Raw genomic sequence first — 26,489 nt, forward strand, 5'->3', positions numbered from 1 at the left:
CCCCCTGTCATGTCAGCTCCCCAGGCCACCAGGGCCTGTGGTCAGGAAGATGCGAGGTTTGGGCCCACCTCAGACAATTCCTGGCTAGGTGGGTCTGCTGCCTGCCTCACTTTCTTCCCCAGTAAAATAGGGCTCACAAGAGGACGACTGCACAGGGCTCCAGCCCGTGCCCTTTGGGCTTCCCTGGGAGGGAGGCCCTTCTCACTCTGCTCACAGGAGGAGCCTCCCAGAGCGCTGCGAGTGAGCAGACCCTGACCTCCGGCCTGCCCCCTGCTGCGGCACGGACTCCTGGGGCAGCACGGGTGTTACCTGTGCATCTGAGTGCGCCTCATAGCGGGACGAGGCCCGGTCAGAGGTGTACAGCAGGCGGACGTCTTCTGTGTGAAGCTCGTGCCCATCCACGGTGAGGGAACCTGTTGGAAATGCAGGGGCTGGCGCATAGGGGCTCCCGAGAATGGCCCCTCTAGGCTGGGGAGGGCGCGGCTCATGGCGGGAGGCCCATAGCTCTGGGCGGCCTCCTGTGCCAGGGCCCGCGGCCCTTCTGCCTTGGGTCCGTCCTAGCAGGTGCCTCCTGCGGCTCCCCTACCCCCACCATGGGGCCCGCCCCGTACCGGTCTGCTGCAGGAGCTCCAGCTGCTCGCTGGTCAGCTCCTTGATGGACGCCATCACGGCCTTGAAGGCCCCTTTCAGGCGCTTGCCCAGGACCATGTGGTCGGGCTCCGCTCTGAGCCGGATGCCATACTTCTTTTTATCCGTAGACAAGGTCACCTGCCGCACATTCAGCTCCTAGGTTTGTTTTAAAGAAGATAAAATGCCTAACGTGGTGACATGTAGAGCAGACTGCAGTGGGGGGCGCTGGGAGCCACTGGCGCTCCTGGACCCTGCGAGGCGAGGCGGCTGAGCAGGGGGAGGGTGCCGAGGGGGTGGGGGCAGGCCCAAAGCCGCACATGCACACATGGCTCTTAACAGGGTCGCGCTAAAGGCAAGGACTCGGGGACCTTGGGTAGGAAGGGCCTGGGGGAGGGTGGCAGCCTCTAAGAGTCTTTCTCTGCCAGGGTGTGGAGGGCAGAGCCACGCCCCTGCCACGCCCACACAGGCCTCACCTCCAGGATGTACTTCTCCAGAGCCCGGATGTCGTTCAGGGCCTCGGGATCATGGTGGATGACCACTATCTCCTTCAGAGGATACTGGAGGAGGAAGAAAGGGCATGGCAGACGCTGTCCATCAGGGCTGCCTCAGCAGCTCTCTCCAGTAACCCCAAAGGCCAGGCTGTGGCCGTGGCGCATGCCCCGGTCGGTGCCACGCCCCGGGAACCCGCCTGGAGGGGCCTCACCTTGATTGGAATCGTCTTGCGGTCCCGGATGACCCGGCCCAGCTCAATGACGGACTGCATCCTGGAGACGGCGTTCTCCGTCTTCTTGTCGATCCAGTCCTCTCTGGGGAGGGAGGGAAGCTCCTGAGCGGCCGCCGCGCCTCCTGCCCCCCTCCACAGTGCATCCCCGGCCACGTGCCAGGTGCCTGGGGGGCCCCCACCACTTGGCCTAGCAAGAGGCCTCGGGCTGCCAGAGTGGGGGGAGGGGAACAGGTGGGGGCGCTCAGGCAGAGCCCACCCTGCGGCCACTGCCTACCGGATGTGAGGAAGCATGAGGTAGTGGATGCTCAGGGTGTCCTTCTCCTGGACCGAGGCTGGGTCGATGAGCGTCTTCAGGTTCTGGTAAATCAGCTCAGTGAGGAAAGGAGTGTAGGGAGCCTGTGCAAAGGAGAGAGGAGGGCGCACGCGCCCAGTGCAGCCGCTGATGGCGTGGGGCAGGGAGCTCTGATGGTGGGAGACACACATGCTTGAGGGGCAAACGGCCCTGCCCGCGGCTGCAGAAACTGCCCTGACCAAGATGGTGGCCGGCGCCCCTCAGGGTCAGCATGCACAAACCGCAGAGGAGTGGCCGCGTGGACATGGCACCCAAAGCCCAATGTCCCCTTCTTAACGCTTAAACCTAGAAGAGCCGGGCTGGGTGTCGGGGGAGTGGGATGTAACCTGGCAGGAGCGCGGCTGACAACGGCCCCAACGTCCAGCCCCAGCCCCAGCCCCGATCCCATTCAAGACCACGTTCAATAGGACGTCCTAGTCAGGAGGTCACTGGGCGCTGATGCCCCTCGGGGTGGGACGCGAGCTTAGCTTTGGAGGCTGGCTGTTGTGGCGCTCGGCAGTGGCACCTGGTGTCTGTCACACCTGGAGAGCCCAGGGCTCAGCGAGGGCGCAAGGGGGCGCACTCACCATCAGTTTGCACAGGGAGAAGAGAATGCTAAATAAAGTCTCTAAGGCCACGACACAATCATCAGTCCCATTTTCACCCTAAAGAAAAAAGATCAGAAAACCCCTTGTTTCTATCCAATGAGAACACTGAGAAATGAAGTCTGCTCTTAGCATCTGCAGGGTCCCCGAGAGGGAGCCCCCCACAAAGTCCTTCCCTTGTCTCCGTGCCCTCTGGGGGGGGCAAATACAAGTGAGACCCTCCCTCCCCCTAAAGCACGTGACCTCTGGGGGCCTCAGTTTCTCCATCTGCACACAGGGACTTCCAGGCCCTTCCCTGCTCCCAGGAAGCAGTCCTGGACGGCTCGGCCCTCCTTGGTGTCTTACAGGGGGCGGGGAGGGCCCCGGGCCAGCGAAAGGTGGCGCCTCCCTCCGCAACCCTGCCCACCCACCCGTGGGGTCACTCACCTTGAGCCGCCGGCGGTTCATTCGGACGTACCAGTTGGTCAGTATATCCACAAACTTGACTAGCCGTGGCACCACGGTATACAGGCGGTAAGCTGAAGTGGCCCAAGAGGGAAGAATCAGGCCGTGAGCAGCACCGGCCTGTTGGGAGCTCGCGGGACTCCCCCGTCCAGCCAGGAGCAGGTGCTAAGACTGCCCGAGCTCATGGAGATTCAAACTGAGGGGAGGAAGAGCTACACGCGGCCGAGTCCAAGGGCCTCAGCTTCTCCTCACGTCTCTCCGCCTCACGCCCCAGTGGTGACTGGGGGCCACTGAGGACCAGCTCAACCAGCCCACCACTGACCTCCCTGGCCAAGTCTGGCTCCATCTCCCCAGCCCAGCACACAAGTAGGTGCTTCATCAATGCTCAGCCTGAGGGCAGGCTCGTCCCGTCTCCGGCGTGTCCTCACCTGCCATCTCGACCTCAAAGAAGCCGATGAGGGACTGCATGCACGACAAGATCCAGCGGTCAGTAATGTTCTGGCTCTCCTTCATGGCGCTCTCGTTATAAAGGAATTCCACCTCCTCCTCCTGGCCAGGAAAAGGGAACGGGATGGCTTACCCTGGAGTAGGGCCGGAATGAACCAGAGAAGCTTCTGCCAAAGACACGCCACCTTCTGGGTTACACAGTCACAGAAAGAGAGGGTGGGAGGGCCACGCGACCGGGCCCTTTCACCCCTGTGCACGCCAGCCGCAACCCAGGGGCCCGGCTCCTCCTTTTCTTGGCATGGCATTCAAGACCTTCCACAACTAGGCTCCAACCCTGCCCTCCAAGCTCTCCAAGGGAGGAACTCCTCTTCTTTCAGGCCACAGTTCTGTGACCCCTTGTCCAAGAAGATCCCTGATCTTCCCCATGTGTGATCTCTCCTATCTTCATCCGCCATATCCTCCTAACTGGACCTCAAAAATTCAAATACACCCACCAGTTATTAAAGCAAGACTGCACTAGGCGGTGGGGACCCAGGGATGAAGGAAAAAGCCATCTCCTGATTCTACACTCTCGTAGGGGGTCTAAGGTGAAGCTCAAAGTAGCTCAAGGTGAAAGCAGGGGCCACATCAAGCAACAGAGACACTTCAGGGGGTGGGGATGGTTCTGAGCATGGGCAGGGGCCAGGAAGCCCGATGGGGCCACGGGCATGTAAGCAGGACCTCTGAAAGAAAGGGAAGGCAAAGCCACGGAATGGGAGGCAGCCTATTCACAGGTTTACGGGTCCCTGGGGTTCAGGGCAAGCCCATAGCTGGCTGGAACACAGAAGGGAGGGTGGTGGCAGAGTGTGCAGGGCCTCAAATGCCAGGCAAGATGGCCCTGGAGACAGAGATGGGGTCAGATGGGTGCAGCACTTAGCATCAGGCCTCGCACACAGCAGGAACTTGCAGAAGGCCCTAAGTATGTCCTCTGAATGCCTGGATGCCTCCATAAAAGCCAGCTCTGAGGCTCCTGATGAGAGAGCCCATCACGGTTTCCAGGGCAGTCCTGGTCACACTGGAGGAGGCCAGGTCTGTGGAGGGGACTTCAGACCATCTCCACAGCATCTGCCTAGGGGCCACCCTGCCCTGGGGGCCCTCTTGGAAGCTCCACAAAGTCTGCCATGTCTCTCCCCATGGGCTCCACCCCTCCCTGTGCCACCAGGCAGACCTGTTCTGGGTTCGCTTCCTCATTCAAGTGGAAGCTCTTGGAGGGCAGAGCCTGGACTCCCAGCACTCCCTACGGATGTGCTGGGGAGCAAGGCAGGCAGCGATGACAGGACACCAGATCACGTGATCTGTGGGGCTCCTGACAAGCAACCACAAAATCAGACATCCACAGCAAGAGCCATCACCTGGGCACAAGCGCCCACGAGCAGGTCCAGGTCAGACGTTGCTTGAGGGCAGGGCCTGTCCTCCTGCCTCCTTCCCTAGCCCCGGGCTGAGCACAGAGCTGGCACGCAGCAAGCACTAAGAAATGGCTGGCTGACCAACAGACAGAACTGCTCTCTCAGGCACCAAAAGGCGGAAACGACCCGAGAAGGCCAAGACACACACTAAGATGCCTAAGCAACACAAGGGGCCAAAAACAAAATGAAAACAAGCCAGCAAAGGAGAAAGAGCCCAGCCACAGAGAACAACTCTGGTGTCAAAGAAGATCTGGGTTCATGTGCAGAGGAAGACAGTGAGGTCAAAAAGCCACTTCTACCCCAAAGACTAGCATCAAATGGTCACAAGCCCAAGAATGCTTGAGAGAACTCACAAAGGAATTCTTTTGGAGGGCAATTGGGGTTAAGTGACTTGCCCAAGGTCACATGGCTATTAAGTGTTAAATGTCTGAGGCCAGATTTGAACTCAGGTCCTCCTGACTCCAGGGCTGGGAGTCTATTCACTGCGCCACCTAGCTGCCCCTCAAAAAAGAATTCAGAAATCAAGTAAGAGACAGTAAGGAAAAACTAAGAAAAAAAATAAAAGCAACTGAAGAAAATCATGAAAAGAAAATTAACCCACTGGAAAAAGAGGTCTAGAATTTTAAAGAAGAAAAAATAACTAGAACTGGGCAAAAGGAATCTAGTGACGCTGAGTCACCAAAAAATAATAAAACTAGAAAAAAATAAAAGAACCTGAAACATCTCATTAGAAAAACAAGTGGGGGGCAACTAGGTGGCGCAGTGAATAGAGCACCGGCCCTGGAGTCAGGAGGACCTGAGTTCAAATCTGATCTCAGACACTTAACACAAAAACTAGCCATGTGACCTTGGGCAAGTCACTTAACCCCAATTGCCCTCCAAAAAAAAAAAAAGAAAAAAGAAAAACTTAGAGAATCCTAGAGAATCAAGTAAAAAACTACTTGAGATAATAAACAAATTTGGCAAAGTTGCAGGATATAAAATAAACCCACATAAGTCCTTGGCATTCCTGTATATTTCTAATGAAATCCAACAGCAAGAGATAGAAAGAGAAATCCCATTTAAAGTCACTGTAAACATTATAAAATATTTGGGAATCTCCCTGCCAAAACAAACCCAGGACCTATATGATCACAACTACAAAACACTTTTCACACAAATAAAGCCAGATCTAACTAATTGGAAAAACATCAATTGCTCATAGCTGGGTCAAGCCACTATAATAAAAATGACAATTTTACCTAAATGAAATTATATATTTAGTGCCATACCAATCAATTTACCAAAAAACTACCTTATAGAACTAGAAAAAATAGTAGCAAAATTCATTTGGAAGAATAAACGGTCCAGAACATCAAGGTAATTAATGAAAAGAAATGCTGGGGAAGGTGGCCTAGCCATATCAGATTTCAATCTGTATTATAAAGCAGCAGTCATCAAAACTACTTGGTCCTGGCTGAGGAATAGAGGAGTGGATCAATGGAATAGATTAGGCACTCAAGAGTCAGCAGCCAACGACTATGGTAATTTACTGGGTTGTTGTTTTTTTTTTTAAGTAATTGGGGTTAAGTAACTTGCTCAGGGTTACACGGCCAGGTGTTTCTGGGTGGGTGCTAAATGTCTGAGCCCGGATTCGATCTCAGGACTCCCGACTCTGGGGCCGGTGCTCTTACTCGCTGTGCTACCTGGTGGCCCCTGGTAATTTACTGTTTGACAAACCCAAAGACCCCAGTCTTTGTGGTAAGAATGCACTATTTGACAAAAACTGCTGGGAAAACTAGAACACAGTGTGGCAGAAATTGGGCATAGAACATTATCTAACACCATATACCAAAATAAAGTCAAAATGGGTGCATGATCTGGGTATAAAGGCTGATACTGTAAGCAACCTGGGAGAGCAAGGAATAGTTTACCTGTCAGATTTATGGAGAGGGAAAGACTTCATGATGAAACAAGAGTTAGAGAGCATTATAAAATGCAAAATGGATAACTTTGATTACATTAAATTCGAAAGCTTCTGTACAAATAAAGCTAATGTTACCAAGATTAAGAAGGAAGTGGTTAATTGGGAAAGAATTTTTACAACCAGTATCTCTGATAAAGGCCTTCTTTCTAAAATATACAAAGAACTGAGTCAAATTTATAAGAATACAAGCCACTCCCCAAATGATAAAAAGCAGCTCTCAGAGAATGAAATTAAAGATGTCTATAAGCATAAGAAAAAATGTTCTAAATCACTAGTGATTAGAGAAATGCAAATCAAAGCAACTCTGAGGTACCACATGTCACCGGCCAGATTGGCGAAGATGACAAAACAGGAAAATGACAAATGCTGGAGAGGATGTGGAAAAAGTGGAACACTCATGCATTGTTGGTGGAGTTGCGAACTGATCCAGCCATTGTGGAGAGCACCCTGGAACTATACCCAAAGGGCTATAAGTAAGTGCATACCCTTTGACCCACCAATACCACTTCTAGGGTTATATCCCAAAGGGATCAGAGAAGTGAGAGAAGGACCTGTATGTACAAAAATATTTACAGCGGCTCTTTTTGTGGTGGCAAAGAATTGGAAATCAAGGGGATGCCCATCCAGTGGGGAATGGCTGAACAAGTTGTGGTGTACGAATGTAATGGAATTTTATTGTGCTGTAAGGAACAAGGAGCAGACGGACTTCATAACAGCACGGAGAGACTTATGCCAACTGATGCTGAGAAGAGCAGAACCAGGAGAGCTTGGTACACAATTACAGACAGCGTGTGTGTGACGACTGATAGACTGGGCTCCTCTCAGCAATGCAGGGTTGTGAGACACCCCCAAAGACTCATGATGGAGAGATGCAGAGTCTGAGTGCAGAGCGAAGCAAGCCCCCTGCTCTCTCTCTTCTGTGTTTGGTTTGGTTTCCTCTTTCCCACTGTTCATTCCGTCAGTTATAACCCTTCTGTACAACCTGACCAATCATGAATGTGAAAAAAAAAGAAAAGAAGGAATGAGACAGGACTGGCCAGACTCTGCCACATGGGAGAGAGGCCCCACCAAATGAGTGGTCAGCCCCGCCTCGGTCTGGACCTAGGCTGACCATCCAACCATGGACTGGCAGGAGCCCGGCTGGGAGCGAGAATGAGAGGACGACAAAGACAGGGCTCGCGCTGGCCCCTTGTCACTGGGTGGGAAATGGAAGAAGGGACCCATGTGTGTCACAAGCAGCGGAGGGGAGGAGGAGGGGAGGGCCTACAAAGGCCTCTAGTCAGCAAACACTTTACTTATGTGCCAAGCACACAGAGAGACAGTGCCTGGAGCCAGCCCACGTGCTATCTGGCAAGTCTTCTGGAGAAAGATGGCGGATGGCGGGGAGCAGGGACGCCGCCTCCAGCAGAGAGAGACCCTAACCCCCACTGAAGGAAGCCACTGAGTACAAGACGGATTCTCACAACTGCTCTCCCTGTGTGCCCAGGTCTTCATGTCCTTATCAAACAGGTGAACGTGGCGCTACTGAGAACAGAGATGGAGAAAGGTCCTGGATCAGGGCAGATCCATGATCACAGGGAGGTGTGGCCAAGCAACAGTGGTGAGGTAGGCATGGGCAGATTCCCAAGAAGGAAGTCTGAATGGGGCAAAAGACAAGAACTGGGCAAATTCTTGAACTCTTTTAATGATGAAAGGCGGCTGACACCAGGGACAAACAAGCCCACTGCCTTCCCAGCCAGAGGGATTCTGCAAAGGGTCTCTGGAAGGCGGCCACATCTTTACAGCCAGTGTCTGAAAGGTGCAGACACACGAGACTTCTCTGCCAATTATGGAAAACCATTGAATCTGGCGGAGCAAAGGGCTGCTTCAAAGGTGGGTCCAGACATTCAGCTCCCAACCACACACCGCAATTAGTCAAGCTTCCTTGAAAGAACAGAGACAACCTTGTCTGAGTCAGGCAAGGCAAAACCAGGGAGATGGCTGTCTGCCAAAGGGGCTCGCCACAGCCCTGGAGGTGAGAGGAGAGGGAGATCCTGTGGGCGCTCTTGTGCCAAGTCCAGAAGCCATGACCATCCACACACACAACACCAAGTGGATGAAGACGTTACTCCAACTGTCCCATGCGATAGAGGCCAGTATCTGCACTGCAGACAGACAGTACAAGTGGACAAGATAGCCCCAAATTAAAAGGAGAGTGGGCAGAACAGCCTTCAGAAAATGACAGCTCGCTTAACGATACCGGCCTCTTTTTAATACAATATCTAGAACACCATGGATTGCACAGCAGGAAAAAGAGTATCACAACATCGCCCAGCAGGCGAGGGAAGGATGGGAAGGGCGTTGGCAGGCAGCAACCCACCCGAAACAAGGAACTGGAAGGGCCTGAGACAAAAGACTTCTTCACAGAAGTGGACAAGGGAAAAAGAAGCAGCTAGCCCCATGGCAAGAAGGAGGCCTAAATGTGTCTGTCTAGTTGTCACCTGGACTCCTTGGGACGTTCAGAGAAAGGAAGGAGACCCAGCAGCAACAGTGGGAGGAAGTGGACATGATGGCAGCAGCCAGTATCCATGAAGGGAAGGCCCACACTGGGGAGACTGAAAAGCCCTGAAAGAGGCAGGACCAAGATGGCGGGGCTGCAGGAAGGAGCACTGCCCAGGCGACCCACTGAGACCTAGAAAGGTGCCAAACCGGATAATGACTGGGAAGCTGCAGAAAAAAGTCCCACCGAGTCAGTGTGCGAGGAGAGAGCTGGAGAAAGGGGGAGTGAGAGACAGAAACAGATCCAAGGATACCAGAAACAGCATGTGGCCAGAAACTTCTGGTGCCAAGGACTGAGAGGGTGCCAGGCTGGGGCCCCAGGGCAGAAAGGAGGCACAGGGGCCGTCTCTGACCCCCACTACCCAGAGTGGTCTAAGGAGGAGCCAGCCAGCCTGGGGCAGCTGCCAACCTTGTCCTGAGCAAAGAACACTCCCCAATGGGCAGAGCAGGGCTGCCAGACCAAAGGGAGCCTCTAAACCTGCAGGGCTAACAGGGGCCACAGAAACGGAAGCAGGGGACCCCTGGCAGCCTTGAAGGTCTATCCAGAGTCAGGAGCTCGGCCTTCGAGAGAAGCCCCATCAGGAGCCCAGCAGCAGGGAGGGAGGGTCCTGCGGAAGCTGAGAGCAGGACTCCTGGTGGGCTGAGTGAGACCCTGGCCTCTCCAAGTTCCCCCAGGGATGACATGTCTTCTTAAAGAAACAACCTGGTCAAAGCACACATGACAGTTCTGGCCTGGTCAGTGGGGGCGTCTAGGCATCCTCATCTCCCCTTGGGGGCTCCACTTCTGATCCCTCCCCTGGCACTCTGGGAGGTGCGGAGTCCCTCCACATCATCGTGTCACCTCTCCCTGGGCTACTGCTGCCAGACTCCCCCTGCCCTCTCCTGCTCAGGGCCCAGGCACATTGTCACTCAGGCCAGATGCAGCACCTGAGGCTCCCCTTCCCACATTCCATGCTCCACCCAAAGCAGCCACTCAGTTAGACTCCATCTTCTGTCCCCCCGGGGACACACTTTGCACTGGCTGTAACCCATGCCTGGTGTGCCCTCCCTCCTCCCCTCTGGCTCACGGGCCACCTCCTGGTGTGGATGTGACTTGCCCCCCACCTATCCCACAAAGCAGAATGCCAGCTCCTCCAAGACACGCCCCAACAAGGCTTTCCTGGTTCCCCAAGCTCCCTAGGGAGCTCAGGTGAAGGGTAAAGAAACTGAGAAGGACCAGGGGAGTCTGGTGATCCACCCTGGGGCACCAGAAACCTCTGAGGGGACCCCGCCCGGGGCAGATGCTGCCCTCACGGTCCCCACCAACAGCCCAAGGCACCTTCCGCCAGCCTGGACCCCCTTCACTTCCTCCCCCAAGCTCACCACGCCTCTCTTGCCACTTGGCTTTCGCCCTCGGTGGGGCAGCCACACCCCCCCTCCAGTGCACCCAGGGGTGGGCCCATCTCAGCACGCACCTTATGAAGGCGAAGGACATTCTGAACAAGGAAGCGGTAGGCATTGTACCATGGGAGGAGGACATCTTTGAGGACATCTCGGACCCCCTCCTCCTTAAATCGCAGGTTCTCTGCTCGGACCACAGGGGAGTTGATGAGGTACAGCCTGCAACGACCCAAGAAAGCCATCAGCACCCTGGCCAGGCTAGACCAGGAGTCCAAAGCGGCCGACCCAGTTGGGAGGGCCTTCCCTCTGCGATGCCCCCATCTGGAGCCATTAGCCGGAGTAGGAATCAGTGAGTGTGTTGAAATGTTGAGAGAAGTTAGGGTGTCCAGGAGCGGCTGGACCACAGAGCTACCGCTAACAGTCTGATGAAGGAGGTCTCTGTGCTCGGCCTCATGGGGCTGGCCAATCTTCTTACGGATGCCTTCGATAAAGGCCTCGATGGCATGCTGACCAAGGACAGAACCAGGACCCCAAAGACAGATGGGCTGAACATTCAGACTCACTGGAGAGCCCTCCACTGACCAGCCCAAGGTGGCGGGGGGACGTGGAGCTTACTGCCAAGCTTGTCTGAGAGACCTCCCAGAAAGAGGCCCGCCAAGCATCCCTCTGCTCTCCCTATCACTCCTCTCGGCCACCTTTCCCCACACCTTGGACAAGACAACCCTGCGGGTGAGGTGGGCACCCTGGGCAGGCTCAGCCTGGCCTCTCATGCACCAGCCCCGTCTATACCTGGGTGGCCTGTTCCCTTGCTGAGGCTCCCCCATCCCTCCCCTTACACTGATGCACACACTGTGGTACAGGAGGGAGGAGACCATGAACCCTGTGATCTGGTGTTCCAGGACCTGAACTGAGGGCCCACCTCTGCAAGGCAATGCCTTTGTGCCCCCTTGAGGGGCTGACCCTCCCACAAACCTCCTGACTCTTTAGGTCGCCCATCGTTGCCTGCAAACAGACCCTCTGCTGCCCGGCCCTAGCCCACTCTGTACCACCACAGCCCGCTGGTTCCTCAGCCTGGGCCCCAGGGCTCGCCCAGCTCCTCCTCTCTTTCCTCTCCGTGCCCTCCTGGGATCTCATGTGGCCACCAGCTCCCCACAAGATTCCCCTGGCACACGCCCAGGAGCAGGAGCTGTGCTGCCAGCCAAGTGCAAGCTCTTTGGTCCCTCTCTCTGTCCAAGCGCTGCCACCCTGCCAAGCACCCGAGGCCACAGCTACCCACTGCAGACAAGGCCAACCAATCTCGTGTCTGTATTTCCAGGTCAGACATCCAGCCATGGGCATGACGCAGAAAGCTCTCCCCGGGCCGGCCCCCGTCCATCTGCGCACACTCTACCAGTCAGCTTTTCTCATCACGCCACGCCATCTCCCACCGCAGAACCTTTGTCCTGCCCGTGCCCCACGCCTGGAACGCCCTTCCTCCTCAGCGCAGCCTGAGGAAGCCCTGGCTTCTGTTTCTGCACCCCAGCTGCTAGGACGCCTTCCACAGCCTCTGAACGCCTCCTCTCCCCAGCCCAGACCGTGAGCTCCCTGAGGGCAGACGCACAGGCGTGCTTCACAAAGGTTTGCTGACTGTCTATCCCCACGGTCCGTGCCGGTGCCCCCACAGAGGGTTGGCTAGGAGAGCCGGCAGCCTCAGAACCGCCTCTGGGCGGATGGTGCGGCGCGGCTAGCGACTCTCACCGCAGGGCATCGGCTCCATACTTGTTGATGATGGACATGGGGTCCGGGTAATTCTTCTTCCGTTTGCTCATTTTCTGACCATCACTGCAAAGACAAAGGCAGCATCAGCCCCCTCAGTCCCATGCCTCAGGAAGGCTAGAAAGGCTGAAGCATCAGCAGCCAAACCCACGCCCACACGGGAGTGACTGCCAGGCCCCAGACTCCTAAGAGCCTGTTCCTTCTCTGGCCCACAGGTGCAGGGCACACATATGTGCACCAACCCAACGGACACCCAGGGACTGGACAAGGGCCCAAGTCACTGCAGTGCATGACACCAGCCTGAGAGCTGTGAGCAAAGGCCACAGAAAACCACGGGAAGACTCCCACAGCCCCACAGGGAGCCGAGAGCGGACCCAAGAATACCCCCGACCTCCACCATGAGAACAGGAAGAGCCCTCTGCCCTGTTAGCGCAGTTCCCTGACGGAAGGTGCCATGCCTCCAGTGGCAAGCATGGGGTCTGGCCCCCCAAGTGGGCATGGCTCGAGTGCCTCATCTCCATGCATACATCCATTCATTCATTCCTTCATTCACCCGTTCATTTGTTCGTTCATCCAGAGAGCAGAGAGCCGGGGCGGGCAGCAGCGAGGCCCAACCAGAATTCAGTCAATGCCAGCTGAAGCCCTTGCTGGCACTCCCTCCAAGGGGCCCAAGGGCAGCCCGGCTGGGGACAGGATCCCATGGGCTCCTCCCCTCACCCAAGCCCTCTGGGGGCCAGCCCCTGGTCTTGCTGCAGGACAGCGACGGGCTCTGCAGATGGTCACTCATGGAGGGAAGGTGAGAGCTCTGTACCTGGCCAGGACCAGTCCATTCACAATCACATTCTTGAAGGGAGGCTTCCCGAAGAGGGCAGTGGCCAGAACCAGCAGCGTGTAAAACCTGAGGAGGGATGAGCGGTGTCAGCAGGCCCAGGAGGGACCCCCTGTTTGGTGCTTCAAAGGCCAAGCTTGGCAGGGAGAGGCAGCCACCCCCGCCCCAGCTGCAACACTCCTGGGGGATCCCCAACCTCATCCCCCACTCCGACAAGTGGTTCTGCCCCTGCCCCTCATAGACAGGCACCGCTGACCACAGCCTGTCCACAGGGGCCTCCCCTGAGCCCTGCAGGTGGCAACAAGCCCTCCCCATATGGGGCTTTCTCAGGCCCCACCATCCAGCCCTACACATGAAGCCATAAGAACACATCCCACACACAGGTCTCAAACAGGGATGAGAGACAGGGCACGTGCACACTTGGGGTACAGATCCAGCCTGGGGAAGGGAAAGGAGCCTGCCCCACTCTCCACTATTCTCTGGCTCCCTGCGGTGCCAGTGACCCTGCCCCCGCCCCATGTGGCGACACCAGAGTTACGAAGCCCTGGCGGGATGCTGCCAGGGACCACGCCTCTGCTCACCATCCACGTGTCTGGTCGATGCCTTCAGCAATGAAGTCAGCAGGAAAGGCTTCCTCAAACTCCCGCCGGTTCTCAAAGGGGTAATGGACCTGTGCATATGGCATGCTCCCACTCTCGAACCAGCAGTCGAAGACCTCGGGCACGCGGTGCAAGGGGCCCTTCCCCTGGCGGGATGGGATCGTCAGGTGGTCGATGCTGTGGAAATGAGAGGGTGACCGCCATTAGCATCAAGGAGGGCAGGCATGAGCGGGCACTGTTAGCACCGAGGAAGCCATGCGCCAGCGGGTTCCAGACCAGCCCCAGGGGAGACAGGGAGACGCCCGTCACAACTCAGGACCCACCTAGGGCCCGCACTGACCTCTCCCTGTGCAGATCTGAAATTGTGGCTCCCGTCAAGTCTTCCAGTTCTGCCACCGACCCGACACAGACCACCTGCCCAAGACCGCGAAGTGCCATGTCAGAATCAGCAAGCACAACAGGGATCCTCTCACAAATGACAATCACAACCCCCAGCCCTGTTGGGAATTGGGCAGGCTCGCGCCTCAAAAGCAGGCAGTGTGCTCCAATGGCTAGAGCCCTCCTCACAGCCGCAGCTGGCCCTAGCCCCGGGCAACCGAGGTTGGAGGATGCCAGGAGGCGGTCGATGTAGAGGGAGAGAAGGGGCTTCCTCCTCTGCAAGTGTGGACGGCCTCCATCTGCTGCTGTGCACAATGGACACTGTCTACACTGCTCCCTGAGGGCCCCCAGGACGGGCGGCTCCTCCCAGGGCCCTCACCTCCTCCAAGTCATCGCTGACCCACAGCGGGATCGGGGTGCCCCAGTATCTGTTTCTGGAGATGGCCCAGTCACGTGCATCTTTGAGCCAATTCCCAAAGCGCTTTTCCCTCACAAACTCAGGAACCCTGCAAGAGAAATCCAGATCAGGAGGGCGGAGACATGGTCAGAGCTGGCGTCCCGCCCAAGGGCTTGGCCAACGGCTGCCCAGGAGGAAGGGCGAGCCCAGCACCTCCCAGGGATGCCCCCATTTGTCACAAGTCTGTACCGCCCTCAGGTCCTAGCGGGCCTCTGCCGCCTCTGTGCACATGCGTGTATGTGTGCGGGTGCATGAGACAGAGACCGACAGAGACACACAGACAACATGATAGCTGGGCTCACCAGTAACACTGGTCATTGTTCTCCAGAAGCCTGCCCACCATGTGCTCCACTCTGACAAACCAGCTTGGGACAGCCTTGTAAATGAGCGGCGTGTCGGACCTGAGGACACAGACAATGGTCAGGAGGTCAGCCACACGCCGTCCTGAGCAGCACCGGGGCTGTTCTCAGCTCTGGTCGGTCTCTGCCAACCCCACCTTCACGTGCCCCCTTGCGACCTGGCCTGTGCTGGCACCCCTGCCTCAGGTAAGGCAGCACGGCTGCTGAGCACAGCCAGCGGGCCGTGGGCCGAGAACAGCAGGGGCAAAGGGAGCATCAGTTTACAGATAGCTGCGCCGAGTGACCACCGACAGCCTGGGCACTGGCACGCGTGGCCAAAGAGGCCAGTGAGCTGCTGCCCCCAGGAACCAAGGCCAGGGGGGAAGGGAGAGAGGGACCACGGTCAGCTCACACCGTTCTTCATCGAGGATGGAGCTGTCCCTACATCAAGCCTCCCAATGAGTCAGTCAATAAACTGAGAAGCATTTACCAGGGCCATACTGCATTCTAGGCAGGGCAGCGCCTCTGACCAGCCCTGGATGGTCAGAGTGGCTCTTACTAAGACAGAGGAGTTGACCAGTCTTGAGGCAGAAATGTCTGTCCACAGCCATGAGGCACCACCCCTCATCTGACAACGCCTGCCCCGATGACTCACCCAGGCTGCTGTGACCATGCCACAGGGCCCGTGTTCTCAGAGTCCCACATGCCCTAACTTGCTCAGAGCCTGTCACAGAGTCAGGAGGCTGAGGGAGGCAGAGATGACCACCCTGCAGGCCCCACCCAGCTCACCTCCAGCAGAAGGGGTAGTTGTGGTTGAAGGTGCCGGCCAGGAGCAGTCGGCCTCGCTCCTTCATGGCCCGGATGATGTTCTTATCAGCATCCTGGGAGAAAGATGAGACACAAAGGATGCTGGGACACAGGCAGGCCTGAGGTGGGAGGGGGCAGTGGGCGGCACACAGGGCAAAGACTCCACAAGCTGGGGCTCAAGCACATCACTGGATAGGTACACGTCCCTGAAAACTGCCCCATCCAGCAAGGATGTGGAGTCCTCCCGTGGCACCGTGTGCCCGTGGCAGGGCAGGCCTGTAGCCTCCCTGCCCTTCCCTGTTCCATCGACTCCTCTCCTGGGCAAGATGCCCTTCTGTGACTTCTCCTGCCAACCCCAACCCCCACAGGAGTCAGAGCCAGGCTGCTCACGGCCACTAGGCCTCTCTGCTGTTCCCAGCCTTGGGTCACCTCCCCCAACCCAAGAAGCAGAGGGCACAGCATTATGGGCAAGAGGCAGAGGAGGCCAAAAGGGGCAGAGATGAAGGGGCCGAGAGATGTCGCACGTGAGGCCTAGAGAGCACTTGGGGTCCAACCTGACTCTGGGGTGTCAGGTCGGGGTGACTGGCCCAAGGGTGATGGCGTCCACAGGAAAAGGGACCAGGAAGGGGGAATGTGGGAATGATAACAGCCCTGTGTGTGTCTGACCCTCCCAAGCAGCCCGGGATGTTTTACAGAGGAAGACACTGAGCTCCAAGTCATCACATAGCTCCTCAGTGTCTGAGGCTGGCTATGCACTCGGCCCTGCCAGCCTCCCGAGCTCCCCTCTTCCTCCTGATGTTCTGTCCCGGGCCCTCTCCTCTCCTCTAACGATCTCCTCAGCTCACACAGATTCAACTGTCACGTCATGGAACGAGCCTGAAGGGCCGTCCTGCGCCAGCCCACCAGTCAATAAATACCCTACTATGTGCCAGGCACTGGGCCCTCAAGGGGCTGCCAGTCCAAGGAGCTACAAAGGGGATAAAGGGAAGAGTGACTGAACCAGGGAGGGCAGAGCAGGGGAGGGAGGGCCGCCCAGGGCTGGGGCCAGGAGAGGGGGACAGGGTGGGTTGAGCTGCCACGGTCACTCCCACCCAGGCAGTCACCAGAATCTGCTGGTCTTGCCCTCCTCCAAACCTCTGGGATTGTCCCTAAACCCTCCCTGCCCACCTCACCTCCCAGGAGAGCAAGGCCAGTCAGAGTCCAGCTGCCCATCACCTCTCCCCTGCCCCCAGGCCTGCCTGCCTCCTGTCCCTCTGCCCCAGGTCTGAGCCCAGCTCTCACTCTCACTCCCCAATAGTGTCAGCTGAAAGGAGACACTTTAAGAACAAGTCTCACTTTTTACTAAATGTCCACATTCTTCATTGCACCCAGTCCTCTTTGTAGCTAAGCCTAAACGTCCCTTTCCTAGATGTCATTTTGGGGAGATTAGGGCTTGTTGTGCTAAAAAGGGGAGGGGGAGTTCTGGACAGGGGCCCCATCCCCAGCTCAGTGTCTGCTTCCAGAACACCTACAGAGGGGAGGGCACACCCCCTTCCCTGGGGGCCCGGGCTCTCGCCCTAACGGTCTCTGACCAGAGAGAAGTGGGACTTCTCACCACCATGGCAGGCAGGCAGGCACTGGAGAGGCTTGTACCCACCACTGCCAGGGTGGGCTTGGGCTCATGGACCCTGGAATACAGCCATCAGCCAAGAACTTTCTCTTTCCCTTTAGACTAGAAATGATTCACCTCCCGATTAAGAAATAAGCAACACAAAAGCCTGTAGGCAGACCTGGTGGCAGCATCAAAGAAAGCCTCCATACCTTCACATACTGCCCAGCAAAATCGGTGACCTCAGATGTGAAGCAGCCGGAGGCATCGACAGGACAAACCGGGACAGAGTCTTTCTGGATGATGTTGGCGTCCATGCAGACTCGGTAATCGTCCTGAGAGATGACATATGGGGCATGAACTCACAAAGTGGGGAGAGAAAGGGGGACCAAGAAGCCCAGGGACGCTGGATCCCTGCCAGGAGAGAGGTACACGCCCAGCGGCTTCACTGGCCTGAGGGAGAAGACCCTCCCTGGGAAGGCCAAACCAAGCTCCTCCTGCCCAGGCCTAGGGCATGCCCCTTCCCAGCCTCCTCCTGCTTCCTGTGCCACCACCCTTCCAGGTGCCCTGACTCAGCAACCCCCCCCCCCCCCCCCCCCCCCGGACATCTGAGCCATCTGGCCTAAAAGACTCAGCCCCCTACCCCCCCCGCCCCAAGCCTGGGCAGGGTGACGCACCCCTTTAAGGCAGGGTCATCCTGATCTCTTTTTGATTTTCCTAAACCCCTGGTCAGGCTCTTCCATCTCCTGAGGGCCGTCCAGTGTCTTTAGACAGGTCAGCCCTCTCCTCTTCCCTGGAACTGTTTCTCTGTGTTTCCCCTGCTTCCCTCCTGCCAACACCCCATCATCTCTCCTGAGATGGATGTAGGATTCCTGACCCCCACCTGGACATCTGAGCCATCTGGCCTAAAGCCCCAGGGAAAGAGCCCATTTGACCCGCCCCTCTACCCTCTGACCCCTGTGGCTCCTCCCTCCTAGACCCCCTTCCAGCAGTGGGTTCCAGTCCACAAAGACTCAGCCCCCTATTCAGGGAGACTTGCCCCCGTGGGCAAGGGGCCTGCTTGTCATGCACACTGCACCCAGATGTTGGGAGGCCCCGTGTGGGTCTTCCTGTGGTACTCTGGTCTCAGACTTCATCTCCTACAATGGTCTCTACTGTTAATCAGTCAGTCAACAAGCACTGATTAGGGAGGGACTACACTGTGCTAAGCTCGGCAGGACACCAGCCCTGGCCCTCAAGGAGCTCCCAGTCTGATGTAAGGCTGTTCCCCCAGTCCCCAGCCCAGGGCGCCTGGGCGGCTTCATACTCACAGCCCCAAAGTATGGTGCCTGGTGCACAATGCCTGTGCCTTCCTCCTCTTTTACATAGTCATCCACGAGCACGGTGAAGGCGCCGTTTTCTTTACACTGTGGGAGAGGCGAGGCCACAGCCGCGGTCAGGGTGCCGACTGCACTTGAGCCCCAGCAGCTTTGTGAGGACCAAAGCTGGCCCATACTCTGATCCCGCAGCATCATCAGCACTGACCGGCCCGTGCTGAACCAGGCCCAAAGGGAATCCCAAGTGGGAAAGGCCTTCAAGGCCCTCCAGCACAACCTGTGGAACAGCCAGCGGGGACGAGGCTCGGAAGGCCCCACCCAGGCTCCACTGGGACAAGACACAGCTAAGGGGGCTGAGCAAGGGGAGGAAGCCCCTGCCCTGTACCAGGCACTCTGCTGGGTGCTTGACAAATATGGTCTCGTCTGGTCCTGACAACAAGCTTGGGAGGCAGGCGCTGCTATGCTCCCTATTTTACAGGAGACGAAACTGAGGCAGACTTGCTTGGCAACTTGCCCAGAGTCACCGTAAATCGACACCCATCTGAACCCAGATTTGGCACTCTAAGCATGGAGCCATCTCACCGCCTGGGTCCCCTTGGCTCCTCCCCCTGCCCATGCTCGAGCGGCCGGACTCCCCGGACCTGCTCACACACAGCCACTTCCCAACACAGGGGTCCAGAAGGGAGCCTGACACCCACAGCAGAGGCTGTCACTTCTTCAATGCTGCCTCCGGGTCCCCCCCACCGCAGCAGCTGGCCCCAGAATGCCTCCAGATTGCCCCCAGATAAGCAGCTGGACCCCCACCCCCAAGCAAACAACTTTCCCTGCTGCGCCCCACGGGGAGGGGGGGGGGCTCTGTATTCGGCAGCTGAGGTCCCCCCAGTGTCAGGGAAAGGAGACCTCCCTGGGTAAGATGCAAGGATGGGTCAGTGGATGTTAAATCTAATCCTCCCAAGAGCAAATGGGACATGGGGCAAAGGGTGGCATGGAGCAGGGGGAGCCACCGGTCTGGGCCCTGAGGGGCATATGCCCAAGGCTCCATGGGCTAGCAACAGAGGCCTGGGGCTTGGCCAGGGCTGGCTGGTACTCCGCCTCCTCCTGCCAGGGGGTGTGTCCATGGCCCGGGGCTGGGGCTCAGCTGCCTCGCTGGAGGCGGAGCCAAATGAGGGTGGGAGAAACCCCGATGTCGCCTCACCTTCACAAAATACTCAAACATTGGCCTGTAGCGCCTGCCTTTGAGGGCAATGCCAGGAAACCTAGACAGGAACAATGAACATTCAATGAAAATGGAAATAACAGGCGCAAGGCTCTTTTTGTCCATAAAAGTGGAGGGTGGCGCTAAGAGAGGTGCCCAGCGGTGTGCTTCCCCCACCCCCACCAGGCCGTGATGGCAGACTCACCTCTCCAGGATCACGTAGTCGCTCTCCGACTTGTACACGGCCGCCAATCTGGCTTCCATCAAGACCAGGATCCTTCCTGTAGCAGCATCTAGGAAACCAGCCAAGGGAAGCAGGGGTCAAGTTACCGGCCCAAAACTGGGATCCCATGCAGTCATGGAAGACAGGAAAAGGTGCTGCCTTATAGCTCAGGTCACCTACAGGACAGCAAGTACAAGCCTAAGCCAACAGGCCCAAGGCGCTCAGGCCTCCATGCGCCAGGGCTCTCCTCTCCCTGGTAACTGGCTTCCACACAAAGTGTGGTCAATCAGCAGGGAACACATGGAGCCTCGGCTTCCTAGGCTGTATCAGAGGATGCCTGGGGGTCCTTCTAGAGCTGACTGTTATGACCCAGACTGTCCGTGGGCAGCAGAAAAGCTGGAGTGACCAGACTGCCCTCCAATCAACAAAAACAAGAGAAGAGGGGGGACCAAAGTCTCCTCCAAGGGCAGGGTGCTCAGGGAAGAGGCTGGGGGGCAGGCTCTAAATCAGCGAGAAATGTCCCGGCTCCTGTTCAGACTCATCCACCTTTACCTGGAGCCCAGACAGTGGGAGGACAGGAAGCAGGCCATCCGGCTCTTTTTACTGTGCATAAAGGCAGTGGGAAGGGAGGCCTTTGGAGCTCATCCTTCCTTAAAACTGACTGATCCTCACCAGCAAATCTGCACCACAGGTAAGAGAATTCTCAAGTGGAACGGGACCAGGTCTGGTCCTGTGTTCTCTCTGCTCACGCATGTGCACACACACATACAAGTATATATGGGACCAGCTATAAGCGAGGGTCTGTGAGGGCATCGAAGGACTGAGCTGGGGGCTCCATCCCTTCCTTCATCCAACATGAATGCCTTGGGAAAGAGACATTGGCTGGTCCTGGCCTCAAAGACTGGGCTGTGGGGTAGGAGAGCTGCTTCAGCACAGAGCACAGGGACGCTAAAGCCAGAGTGGCCGGTCAGCCAGCAGAGGTCATATGACCTCCACCAGCCACTGGGAGAGAGAGCAAAGGGTGAGTGGCCCCAGGGGACTGTGCTGGACATAGAGCAGGAGACTGAGCAAGCCTTGGAATGGGCATGTGGACCCACCACTGACCAGAGCCACTCTGGGCATCTCTCTTCCCTTTGCACCAATCCAGAATAGGAAGGCCCTGGGGAGGTTTGGGCTGGGGGACGACACCATAGTGGAAGCAGACTGCTTCATTCTCATGCTCTCTGACACACGGTAGGGTGAGATAAAAGCTAGGGGATGGATTGCTCCAATGACCCCGAGGGCAGCTTTCTTAACCATCAACCTCAGGAGAAAGCCCAGAGCAAGCCCCAAGGGCTGAATCCAGGATCCGCGGGCCTCCTCACTGGGAAAGGACAGACCAAGGTTTGCTTTGCAAACCCCTGATACTGACCAATGGCTCTCACTGACCACATGCTCATTTGGTCAGCAGTGTCTTAGGGCTTTCTAGGGGGTGGCCTGTGATGCTCATGCTGATCCTGGAGACCCCAGAGATAGCAGGGCCCAAGAAGCCGCTCGCTCCTCCCAGGAGAAGCTGGAGCCCTGCACCCAGCAGCCCCCCTCCATCTCAGCGATGCGGACTCATCAAGGGAGGAGACACCCCACACTTGCCTTGAAGCTTCACGTACTGAAGGTCTGGGTTCACGCAGAGGGCCAGGTTGCTGGGCAGAGTCCAGGGTGTGGTGGTCCACGCGACTAAAGACACAGCTTCATCTTCCTCCAAAGGGAAAGTGACAAAGACTGAAGGATCTTGAACATCCTGAAATGAAGAAGCAAGAAAAGGCGGAAATCATCTGAAAAGGAGTAAAAACGATGGATTTTTGGACTGTAAACTCAGTGCTTAACTTCTTATTCTATTTCTTTCCTGAACAAACACAGAAAATACTTAGTGCGATGGTCAATTACAAAAGACGAGTCAGGTATAATGCCCCACTTATCTCTGGTCATCAGGAAAAAGGCTTTTCCAAATAATTAAAGCTCACCCCAAGTTGTTTTTGTAAAAGACTTAATAAAGTTTATCTTACACATCCCTGCCTCAGGAAACAATGTGTACCGAAGGAAGTCAGCTCCCACTTTCCTAACGTCCTGTCATTTCCAGCAGGCAGCTATGCCCTGTAACTACCTGCTCCTGACGGGCTTTTAGAATTCCGGTCTGTGCAGATGGGGATAAGAGAAAGCTCAGTTCCCTGGGTTATTCCTGAACAAGAAGCAGGATGTGTCGCAAGCGCGGACATCTGTGGAGCCCTGCTACAAACGCCATTTCCCTGGAGCCCATGCCCCAAAGGGATTCTACTCTCAATCCCACACAAAGAGGGGTGGGCCTGAGCCTTAGGACTGGGCCAAATAACTCCTCTCAGCGTAGCTCTTCCCACTCTAACAAAAGACTTAGCCCTCAGACTTTGCAGGCTCTGCTTTCCCTGCTCACAGGCTCTCACTGCCTTCTCGGTTTATAGGGTGAGGATGGCCCAGAGGTTTCCAGGGGTGAAGGTCATGGACGAAGGTAAAGGCCTCTTAGACTAGTCTCTTGGGTCACTCCTGCCTATGACTTCCCATAAATCCAGAGTCCTTTGCAAAAAGAACATAGAAAATAAATACCAACCTTGGCTGTGGCTGAGGACACACCGTGTTGGCAACATCTCTAGCCCCCAAATCCCAGGTCTGACTTCTCATGACTCAGCCACAGAGGAGGGAACACCCAAAGAGAGGTGCAAAGCCTGAGAGCCTAGCCCCTGAAGGACTTTGGGCCAAGGAGCCCCAGGCTGCTCCATGAGACTCCAGAGGCGGGAGGAGAGCCCACGGGCAGCCCTTGGGGCCAGACAAGCGTATCTCCTGACTATTTCAGTCCCTTAAGACCCCTCGCTTCCCATGCAAAAAGCCCAGTGGTGCTCACTCCCGCCTCCCACAACTCCCCATGCCCGCCACATATGACTTGTGCCCGCCACGTACGATTCCCCATGCCTGCCACGTCTACTTCCGACACTTCAACCTCAGCTGTCAGGCACTGTCCGCTGCTGAACATGTTTGCTCTGAACTCTTCTTCCCTGGGTTCCAGCTAAAATCTCACCTCCCACAAAAAGCCTTCCCCAGCCCCTTCCCTCTGCTAATGTCCTGAGCAGAGCTTGGTCATGTGCTTATTTGCTGCTGTCTCCTCCATCACGCTGTGAGCCCCTTCGGGGGTTGTGCCCCCAGGCTTCAGCACAGCGCCTGGCACAGAGTAGGTGTTTTGTTTCACCAACATTTACTGGCTGAGACCCCCGTGTGATCCCTCTGCCTCCCCTCCCTCCCTTCTCCATCGTGCATGGGTGACTTTTGTGGTTTCCCATCTCGTGGATGCCGACCCAGGGATGTTCCATCCCCTTTGTTCAGCACACTTGTCCCTACCATCCCACAGGTGCCATGTCCATGCCATCCTCCCTGTGCGTCACCAGACACAACTGTGGTCACCAGTAGCTGGCTATTATGGGGGCAGCAGCTCAGACTGTTTGGTGCATAGTCACAGCCCCTTTCTGTCGCTGATGACCGGACCAACGCATGCCTCTGACTCCAAATGCTGAACGTCCCATTATTATCAGACACCGCACAACAGGAAGGACGACAGCAGGTGCCCCTGCTTTTTGTTGATCCTAGCGGGCAAGTGCCCAGGCTTCTCCACCACAAGTTGTGATGCCAGTTTCCAGTTTTACATAAAGGCTTTTGGTCAAACAGCTACAGAGTCTGGCACACAGAATCTGGGGTCACAGGACACCTCTCACCAAGCCTGTGCTCATTCCCCAACAGATTAGCAGCCTAAAGGCACAGGGAGAGTTTTCAAGAAATGCAAATTGCCACAACCACAAGGTCAAAAGGTTTTGAAAGACAAATGAAAGAAATGCCCATTTTAGCAACTCGAAGGGATCTCCAGAGGAGTCAGAGGCACCCCTTGTCCCAGATCCTGGGGGCCAAGCTCAGGCTGGCAAGCCTTGGGGAGCAGGGACCCAAGTGTCCCAGGAGGGTCAGAGATGGACCGGTTCTGGCTCCTGGGCCAGTGAGCAGTGCCCGCACTTAGAGCCTGGGATGAGATGCAATGTGCGAGCGTGTTAAGCACATTCACTCAACTCTTCCTGTTCTGTTATCTTGCCATCCCATCAGAGAGCATATGCCCCAAGGCATTCAATGACAGAAGGAACCCCGTGTACCCCAACCATTCACACCTACAATACAAAGGCCATAAGCTGGAAATGAATGACATGCCAAGAGCCAGAGAGCGGGCAGATGGCCTGTGACCCAGGGGCACATTCACACCTCCAGAGGAACTCTAGGGAGACGTGAATGGGAGGTGACTGACGGGCCCAAACAAAATGGACAGAATCCACATGTGACACACGCATGCCCCTCACCTGAGGCCTCCCGGACCTCACGCTGGCAGGCAGCCAACGGCCCCCTCCACGCTTCTGGCTACACTCTCTCCACAGGGCCATTGGAGCAGCAGGTGAGCAGTGCCCGGCCCGGCCCGCCTTGCCTCCATCTCCCCCCCGCCCCCACCTACCTTATAGTTCTGGTGGGACTCGAAGTTGGAGAGCGGGGTGCTGCAGGCCGTGGAGAAGGGCATCACCTTCACGCCACGGTAGACCAGCCCTTTGTCGTACAGCTGTCGGAACACCCACCTAGGGATGTGAGAAGCCCTCAGCTCTACTGGGAAAGGGAAGCCTGTCCAGACTGCGCCCTCCCCACCAAGGCCGCAGAGGGCCTCATCTTCCTCCCCCTGCACAGGCCTGGTCGAGCACAGATGAGGGACTGGCTAACGGAGCACGCAGCCCCGACTGAGAGACCTGATCGCTGAGGAAGGCAGGGAGGGGCTGGGAGTCCAGAGGGTCAAGCAGGGAGCGTCTCACCTGACGGGAGCCCCAGCATGAGCCCCCAACTCACCAGACTGACTCCATGAACTCTGGGTACAAGGTCTTATAGTCGTTCTCAAAGTCAATCCAGCGGCCCAGCCTGGAGATGGTGACCTTGCAAAGCAGGACAAGGTCATTCGTGAGCAGTGCTGCCCGCCCTCGCCCTGAGAGTTCCCCGGCCTCTATCACCTGCCTACTTACGGGAGGGAGCGGGGAAGCCCAGGACCTCCTGGGGGAACTAGCGCAAAGGGCGGGGATGCCCACCTACCGGGGAATGGCCCAACTAGGTGCGGTGTCTGGTGAGCCTGATGTGCTAGGAGAGGTGAGTCTGGTGATTCTAGAAAAACACTGACAAAGGGCAGAACCGGCACCGTGATAACGATGTCATTCTGACTGCTATGGATCCCCCTGGGGAGGAGGACGCTGCCTGCATCCAGAGAAGAGGCAGGGCCGCCTCTGGGGGGAGGGACAAAAGCCCCTCCTCCCATCTCGTGCAGACCCTTGTTCTGCTCCGGGACTAAAAAGAAGGTGCTTTTAAGCGACAGAGGGGGGTCCAGGAGCCCCCTGCCCCCCCATGCCTCAGGGGCTGACAGCGGGATCCCGCGGGGCTGCTACCTTCCACTCGGCCGAGTATCTCATCACGATGCCCCTGCACTGCCGGTTGTACTCGGCAATGCCCATCCTGGCCACGTCCTCGGGCCCGCGGATGCCCAGAGACTTGTCGATCTCGTACTCCTGGGTGGAGAAGCCCCGCTGAGCGGCCCGACCCTCGGCCTCCCGCCCGGCCCGCAGAACCCCCGCCCGGCCCCCCGGCCCCCCCCCCCGCCCCCCCCCGGCCCGCCGGCCCCCCACCCGGCCCCCCGCCCAGCCCCCCGGCCCCCCCCTGAGCCCCCGCCGGGCCCCCAGAACCCCCGCCGGGCCCCCAGAACACCCGCCCGGCCCGCAGAACCCCCGCCGAGCCCCCAGGCCCACGCCCGGCCCGCAGAACCCCCGCCGGGCCCCCAGGCCCCCCACCGAGCCCCCGCCGGGCCCCCAGGTCCCTCACCCGGCCCGCAGAACCCCCGCCCGGGCACTTACCACCGGCAGGCCGTGGCAGTCCCAGCCGAATCTCCGGTCCACGTGGAAGCCGCTCTGGTGAGCGTATCTGGTGACCACGTCCTTGATGGTGCCCGCCAAGATGTGCCCGTAGTGAGGAAGCCCCGTGGCGAAGGGCGGCCCATCATAGAAGGTGTACCTGGGGGGAGGGGCGTGCCCTGTCACGTGGGGCCTGGGCCAAGCCCGGCCCCCTCCCCCCAGAGAAGGGGCGTGGGGGGAGGGGGTGGGCCCTCCACTCACCGGGGCCGGCCCCGGGACTGTCGCAGGCTCTCCCGGAAGCAGCCCGCGCGCGTCCACAGCTCCAGGATCTTCTCCTCCTCGGCCGGGAAGCTGATGCTCTCGGGGACCTGCTGGGCCATGTTGCCGCAGCTGCTTTGGTGAGAAGGGAGGGGCGGGAGCTCAGTCAGCCTTGGGGCTGCGGGGAGAAGCCCCGCCCACCTGCCCAGGCCCCGCCCTCCCCCATGACGCGCTTCCAAGCGGGGCGGGGCCCCACCCAGCAGGTGCCCC

General features: G+C 57.5%; 1 protein-coding gene across 2 annotated transcripts in view; it reads right to left on the bottom strand.

Moving 5' to 3' along the window:
* Positions 1-117: 117 nt before the first annotated feature.
* The window catches only part of IARS1 (isoleucyl-tRNA synthetase 1), a 27,134-nt gene continuing 762 nt past the window's right edge, over positions 118-26,489 (bottom strand). Inside the window, exons 2-27 of one of the 2 annotated variants that reach the window (XM_069084430.1) lie at positions 26,223-26,351; positions 25,965-26,121; positions 25,503-25,622; positions 24,919-25,001; positions 24,539-24,656; positions 21,625-21,772; positions 19,978-20,065; positions 19,773-19,833; positions 18,572-18,667; positions 17,474-17,596; positions 15,656-15,747; positions 14,831-14,929; positions 14,451-14,577; positions 14,034-14,107; positions 13,676-13,870; positions 13,077-13,163; positions 12,248-12,331; positions 10,585-10,729; positions 3,163-3,283; positions 2,717-2,808; positions 2,273-2,350; positions 1,629-1,750; positions 1,334-1,436; positions 1,104-1,187; positions 612-786; positions 118-413 (exon numbers count right to left, since the gene is read on the bottom strand). In XM_069084430.1, the coding sequence (XP_068940531.1) occupies positions 211-413; positions 612-786; positions 1,104-1,187; positions 1,334-1,436; positions 1,629-1,750; positions 2,273-2,350; positions 2,717-2,808; positions 3,163-3,283; positions 10,585-10,729; positions 12,248-12,331; positions 13,077-13,163; positions 13,676-13,870; positions 14,034-14,107; positions 14,451-14,577; positions 14,831-14,929; positions 15,656-15,747; positions 17,474-17,596; positions 18,572-18,667; positions 19,773-19,833; positions 19,978-20,065; positions 21,625-21,772; positions 24,539-24,656; positions 24,919-25,001; positions 25,503-25,622; positions 25,965-26,121; positions 26,223-26,341 (2,994 nt within the window). In that variant the 5' untranslated portion in view covers positions 26,342-26,351 and the 3' untranslated portion in view covers positions 118-210. Of the gene's footprint in view, positions 414-611; positions 787-1,103; positions 1,188-1,333; positions 1,437-1,628; positions 1,751-2,272; positions 2,351-2,716; positions 2,809-3,162; positions 3,284-10,584; positions 10,730-12,247; positions 12,332-13,076; positions 13,164-13,675; positions 13,871-14,033; positions 14,108-14,450; positions 14,578-14,830; positions 14,930-15,655; positions 15,748-17,473; positions 17,597-18,571; positions 18,668-19,772; positions 19,834-19,977; positions 20,066-21,624; positions 21,773-24,538; positions 24,657-24,918; positions 25,002-25,502; positions 25,623-25,964; positions 26,122-26,222; positions 26,355-26,489 lie in introns of both variants that reach the window. The other variant, XM_069084431.1, reaches the window with a different exon arrangement.

This window comes from Petaurus breviceps, unplaced genomic scaffold, assembly GCF_028583685.1.
Source record: "Petaurus breviceps papuanus isolate PSGF00001 unplaced genomic scaffold, PetGlider_PUasm1.0 174, whole genome shotgun sequence".
Lineage (NCBI taxonomy): Eukaryota > Metazoa > Chordata > Mammalia > Diprotodontia > Petauridae > Petaurus > Petaurus breviceps.